Genomic DNA, 6,134 nt, shown 5'->3' with positions numbered 1-6,134 from the left:
AGAAATGGCAGACGAGGTGTTGGATTTTCTAAGAGAAGTCGCCCAGAATGTCTGCTCCAACCCCCAGTACGCCCATCAGTTGAACCAGGACAAGTGGAACGAGCCCGGAACTTCGGACAGCATGATTTACTACCTTCGTCTCCTCGTCGGAACATTCATCAAGAACGATCCTGCTACTTACGAACCCTTTCTGACCGACGGTGTGGCGGGTTACTGTTCTCAGCAGATCGATATCCCTAACCGTGAGATTGACGAGATCAGTCTCTCCGCCCTCGTCCAGATCCTACTCAAACCCGTCGGCTTTGTCCTCGAGGTTGCCATGCTCGACCGTAGCCTAGGCAGTGAAGTGAACCATTTTCGCTGGCCCCAAGAAGCTAACGGGCAGAACGAGGCCGACTTGGGCCCCATTATCTACTTACTCTACCGACCAGGCCACTATGACATTCTGTACAAGTTGATGACCACGCAGGTGCTTCGAGTTAGCGGTTTTACGCACAACACCAACATCACGACCGATCAAGCCAATCTTGGTCAATACACGACCATGAACTTTGATGCCTTGTCCATCATCCCGGGCTTCAGCAGTTCTGCTGGTATGGGGGGTCTCGCACAGTTTGCACCACCTCCACCTTCTAGTGCCGCAGAGTCCTTCTCGCCCATACAGCAAAGCCCCTGGATATCGTCCTTCCCCGAGCCTTTGCCTACGCCGGCACCGCGAGCAGCACCCCCTCCGCTACCAGCCATCATGGCAAGTCCTCAACCTCCTACACCACCCGCCTCGATATCCGGCAGCTCTGCGATAGCACCTAGTCCAGCCATGATTACTCCCTCTGGACCTCCAAACTCTCTCCCTCTGCGAACCGCTGCTTCCAGCTATCACATCCGATTCAGCCCGGTCCAATTGGAGTACGACGAGGGCAAAAACAGCTTTCCAGATTCGACATTCCAGGTGACGACCAATACGTTTAAGAACAGTATTTGGAACCGAGCGCATTACTGCAACCCCAATTTCCACCCCGAGGAATGGAATCCCGACGATGACCATGCGGAGGGTAGAGGCGGAGGTAAACGCAGAGTGAAGAAGGAGATGTCCTAACGACACCACTTGACTACATGTTCGCACGATACACGACCCCTTGACGCGATACCTTGGGAGATAGCGTCGGCTTTATTAGAAGCTGACAGCCCGGATACGACTGGACGACAGCCTTTTCTTTCTTTCTTTTCTTTCAAATCACAACATTTAGACTGGAAGTTCAGTCGAAAAACCAGCCGAGCTGCAAAGGGTACAGCACATGGCTACGTGTGCTTGCATAGCTGGGGGATTGCTGAAGAACCGGACTGTATCATTCATATGGCGATTGGCAGGCTAGCAATGCTTGACAATGGTCTTTTCATTTCATTTTTGCATCGGTAATGGATCAGGCATAATGGAAGGCGGCGAGTCTGTTTTGCACACTTTTTTTTTTTTTTTTTTTGTTTCTTGGTTGGGATGGTTGGGGAAGTGAGTGAGTGCACGGTGAAACGAATGAGAGGTGGTCAATGACGGGATACCACGAATTTATCTTTCACAGGGAACCCAGAAGAGGTTTACTTTTGGATTTTTTTTTGATAATATGGGACCAGTATTGCATGGGAAATGGAACGGCGGCGATTGTGGGCTCAAAAAGAGCCAAGTTTCAAGAATACAAGGCGAGAGGCACATGTTTCAAGCAGAAAGGATGCCCAAACTCTTTTGTCCAAGGCTATTATGCTATGTTACTGAATCGGTAGACATTCGAGGGATGTTGATGGGTGTCTCAATTTGTTGGCCTTGTTCAGTTGCGTCATAGCATCGGCGTTGTTGTCTGTCGGCTTGTTCTATCTGTTCCTTTTTATTACTGTGCGTGTCTCTATTATCTTAGGACTTTTTAGTGTTGAATAGCATCAATACTTGGTCTCGTGCTAATGTCATCGGCCAATGGTTCTCAATGTCAGTCAAGGGTCATCCAGTGGACTTGTTCTTGTCGATATTAATGAAAGATTCGACCTCTCGTGCCAATACTAGCCAAGGCTTTTACTGTCTCGGGAGAGTGTAGCTTCATGCATGCCATTTATCGTAAAAAGACATGACAGATCATGTTCAACACAAGTTTTCCACTCCATGTTCCTTCGTGCCGTTCCGCTGCGCGCTGCGCGCTGCGCCGCATGTCGACATGGGTACATAGGTAGTTTCTTCTGTATGTGATGAAGGATTGTGATGTGATTATGCATGACATGACTACCAAGACAGTGAGGTATGTCTTGCTTGCTTTACTCTATTCGGAGAGAAAATGGGATTTAGTACTGATATTGTTCCTAGCGTTAAATAATAGGACACATATGTCTTGTTTGTTGATGTGAAGCGAGTGCGAAAAAAAAAAAAGGGTCTAGGTCTAGAACAAAAAACACTTTCAAACAAGGGGGCCACGAGGGAAAAAGAGGTTTCCACACCGGGGAACAAGGGTTTAGTTACTCACTGGGCGGACTATTTATTTAGTGACGTGACGTGACATGGGACATGGGACACAAGTTACAGCAGCGCGGAGATCCGCTAAATTGCGCGAGATTACAATGTTGGTCCAACGGATAGACACCTAGGGTTGGATAAGGAGGGTTATGTTGGTTCAAGAAATAACCAGATATAATAGAGAAGGAGTGAAAAAAGTGATAGGAACAGGGTGGAAAAGAGAGAGAGGCCTTGACATGGATCAGGGTTCAGCAAAGATAGTTTCCGGAGTAGTACCTAATTAACAGATTGATGTAGTATTTTGCAATTGAGAAAAGGGCTCGCTTGGAAATTTGATGTGAGTGTCTTAGCTCTGATGTATATGTCCATCTTTACTCTGTACGATCATATCATGTTGTGTTTTTGATGATCATGTATTGAGTTCTTTTTTTCTACACTTGATTCGGAAGTGATAGTCAGCGGCCGTTTTAGTGCAATTTGTAGAGAGAGATCAGATGAAGCTTGTTTAGCTCGACAGGCATATCGAGTCGAAGCTTGCGGAGATGGCGAGAGTCAAAGTATTTGGAAGCATTCTTGGCTTTGTCTACCAATGACAATAACTATGAATACGAATGCATACCTGCAGAGTACTAGGCCTAAGGAGTAACTAAGTTTTGTACGCGATACTTCCCAGCGTCCATCACCAACCAGATATGGAGTAGATAACACCCCTAGACCTTGATCTTCCCCTACTCCTACTGTACCATCTTAGCCTCCTCCACTTTGTTTCTTTGCTGTAACTTTACCATCCCATCCAAATTCTGTAAATTAATAATTCCGTCGTCGTCGTCGTCGTCGTCGTCGTCTTCTTCTTCTCTTTTCTCCTTCTCCATCTCCTCCTTTTTTAATTCTTTCTTTACTTTTTATCTGGATTTCTTCTTATGACCATGGATGTTTTCTCTATGTCGTCAATAATTAATTAACGTCCCTCTTCAATTCCGAATAATCACTCTCTTCTAGATATTTCTCTTCGTCATGTATATATTCATACAGACATAACTACCTACATATCTACGGCTTCTGTCCCAAAACTCCACTGCCACGAGACTCGCTTGTTGGTCCATGTCCGTTCGCCGGCGCCCCCTTGTCGATCTTTCGTCCCAATCCAAGCGAGATACGAACGATACTCGAAATACAATAACAACAACTGCTCTCCCACCATCTACGACCTCAATCAACTAGCGGCAGACGATATGGCGAAACAAAACGATACCGTCAAGCGGCTCCCCGTCGACGACGTCTCTCAAGACGATCAAACCTCGGAGTCAGACTTTAGCGATACAACATCCAACTACTCGACGATATCTGAAGAAGCTCTTCCCCTGATCTACGAGTACGGCCACACATACCACGGCACCGGCCAGTTGCTCACCCCCAACGACGCCTCCGAAGCCCACCGCCTAGCCGTCCAGCACGAGCTCTACCAATTATGTCTCGACGGCGGCCTCGTCGATGCCAAACTACCCCTCGACCAGTACACCCCCCAAGACCCCTTCGAGATCCTAGACGTGGGCGCCGGCAGCGGCGTCTGGGCCTGCGACATGGCCAAGCGGTATCCCCAGGTCAACATCCTCGGCATCGATCTCAGCAGCGCCCTGCTCCCCGAAGACGTGCCCCCCAACGTGACGTTTGAGATCGCCGACGCTACGGATCCCTGGCCCGCACGCACCTACGACTTTATCCACATGCGCAGTCTTGCCGGCGCCGGCGTGCGCGATTGGGATTCCTTGCTTGCTGAAGCATACGAGCACCTCAAGCCTGGCGGTCAATTGGAGGTTACAGAGATTCGGCCGCATTTTTTCGACGTTGATCCTGAACAAGCAGACCTGCCCTGCGAGGATAGAAAGCCCGAGATTGGTGCGGCGTGTATAGAGTACGAGAGGACCTTTGTGGAGATGTGCGACAAGCTTGGCATTGATTACGATCCTATACCGAGAGTTCCTGGACGATTATCTGGACTGGGCGCAGAGTTTATTTGTGAGAGAGTGGATTGGCTGCCGATACAGAATTGGAGAAGTGATCCCGTCACCCAGCAGAAGCGCAAGGCATTGGCCGAGATGATCGAATGCGGTATGTGTGACAGACGATCTAAAACGAGAATAAGAATAGGCGCTAATACGAAAGAACCAGGAATAGAGAACTGGACATTGAGATTATTCGGTTTGGGAGGTTGGGAAGAGAAAGCTACGAGAGCTTTACTCGATCGTGTCGTAGGCGAGATGCAAGATCCCATGCTACGCAGTTTGGCCACAGTGTGAGTGGTATACTAACCTGGAGTTTGGGTCTTTGACTAACATGTTTATTAGAACATTTGTCTCGGCTCGAAAAGGGATGGGTAATGGGAAGCATATATAATACGGACAGAGATGCATACACTGGAGTTTCAGGATGATTAACGGCGTTGATGCCAGAAAGAAGACTTGGGATAAATACATGGGAAACGGGATTACTATACATAATTTTGGGTGGGATATTATAAAGGATGGCAAGATGGAGTCGATGTGTGACATGGTAGAGTAACCGCTGAGCGGATACAGAGTTTAGATACCCCCCGTTTCTTGATGTCTGTTCTATACTACATTGCAGCATGCACTATATCATGATCACTCAGATACCTACATACGATAAACTCAAGACAGCTTCCCATCATCCTTCAATCCCCTCCAGAGCGCCAACGCAGCCAAACACTTTGCATCCCTCGCCCCTTCCCTCCACACCTCACCCATCGGCACAACCTTTAATGTGATCTTCTCCCCATGCTCTCTTAACCCCGTGAGTCTACCGCTCCACTCCTGAATCTTGTCTCTCGGCAGATGCTTCTCGTAGCTAAAGATGGTAATATGCTCATCACACCCTCCCGCGCTAGGAAACATGGCCTGCGCAAGTCCCTCCTCATTTTTGTCCAACCCAGCAAGTTCACTCAAATTAGTCAGTTCATCCTCATGGATCGTAACACCTAGTTCCTCCTGTATCTCCTGCGCAGCCGCACCTTTAAAACTCCCCGCGTCATCTACCATACCCGCAGGAAGTTCAACAAAACTTAGACTCCCTGCTGGAACACGCGGTTGAACTGTTAGGACGACGTAGCGCTCTTCTGGTGCTTCGTCGGGGATGAGCATGAATAGCATCGCTACGCTAGGTCCGCGGAGCAGTGCGGCTGCGGGAAGCGTTTCGCCTGCGGAGTTAGAAACGGTGGCTGTGAGTTTTACAAAGCCGAGACGTTTGCCGAAGAGATCGAAGGATTGGATTGTTACTGAGCGCAGAGCGTAGGGGTCTTTGTGGAAGGGGTGAGAAGGGGTGGATTGGAGACGGAGGGAGGATGTCAGTGTGTCGACCCAGTTCTGGGAGTAAGTTAGTATTTGTTTTAATGGGGGGATAGAGGGTTGTACGTTGAATGGTTTGAAGGAACTTAGTTGTTCTTCTGAGAGGTCGGAGGGGAGGATGAGTGGGATGTTTTGGCTTTTGAGTGAGGTTGTCATGGTGCGTGGGGGGATGAGACAGGTTGCTGTTAGTAAGAAGCGTGGGTTTTTGCAGATGTTAGCGAGGCGCATTCTTTTACTGTTGTAGGTGGGAGGGAGGTTAGAGATGGGAGGTTAAAGGAGAGAAT

The 6,134-nt window shown here is 48.6% G+C and overlaps 3 protein-coding genes across 3 annotated transcripts; 2 read left to right on the top strand and 1 right to left on the bottom strand.

Moving 5' to 3' along the window:
* Positions 1–4: 4 nt before the first annotated feature.
* Positions 5–1,096, top strand: FGSG_00180 (uncharacterized protein; the record flags this gene model as incomplete). The annotated part of the gene is made up of 1 exon (XM_011317493.1): positions 5–1,096. The coding sequence occupies one exon, from the start codon at positions 5–7 to the stop codon at positions 1,094–1,096; it is 1,092 nt and encodes a 363-aa protein (XP_011315795.1).
* Positions 1,097–3,720: 2,624 nt separating this feature from the next.
* FGSG_00179 (uncharacterized protein) lies at positions 3,721–4,882 on the top strand (the record flags this gene model as incomplete). The annotated part of the gene is made up of 3 exons (XM_011317492.1): positions 3,721–4,597; positions 4,658–4,781; positions 4,834–4,882. The coding sequence occupies 3 exons, from the start codon at positions 3,721–3,723 to the stop codon at positions 4,880–4,882; spliced, it is 1,050 nt and encodes a 349-aa protein (XP_011315794.1).
* Positions 4,883–5,081: 199 nt separating this feature from the next.
* Positions 5,082–6,063, bottom strand: FGSG_11699 (uncharacterized protein). The gene is made up of 2 exons (XM_011317491.1): positions 5,917–6,063; positions 5,082–5,868 (listed from the first exon to the last, which is right to left on the bottom strand). Exons 1-2 carry the CDS (start codon positions 6,004–6,006, stop codon positions 5,158–5,160), a joined length of 801 nt encoding a protein of 266 aa, XP_011315793.1. The 5' UTR covers positions 6,007–6,063; the 3' UTR covers positions 5,082–5,157.
* Between the last annotated feature and the right edge of the window lie 71 nt (positions 6,064–6,134).

This window comes from Fusarium graminearum, chromosome 1 (genome assembly GCF_000240135.3).
Source record: "Fusarium graminearum PH-1 chromosome 1, whole genome shotgun sequence".
Lineage (NCBI taxonomy): Eukaryota > Fungi > Ascomycota > Sordariomycetes > Hypocreales > Nectriaceae > Fusarium > Fusarium graminearum.
The sequence above is the reverse complement of the archived record's forward strand: the minus strand, read 5'-3'. Positions and strand labels throughout refer to the sequence as shown.

What these genes read in the sequence shown, in the direction of transcription:
- FGSG_11699 (XM_011317491.1), bottom strand. Translation starts at nt 6,006, where the DNA reads ATGACAACCTCACTCAAAAGCCAAAACATCCCACTCATCCTCCCCTCC. An exon ending in GTTCCTTCAAACCATTCAAC is followed by an intron (nt 5,869 to 5,916) that starts GTACAACCCTCT and finishes ACTTACTCCCAG; the next exon opens with AACTGGGTCGACACACTGAC.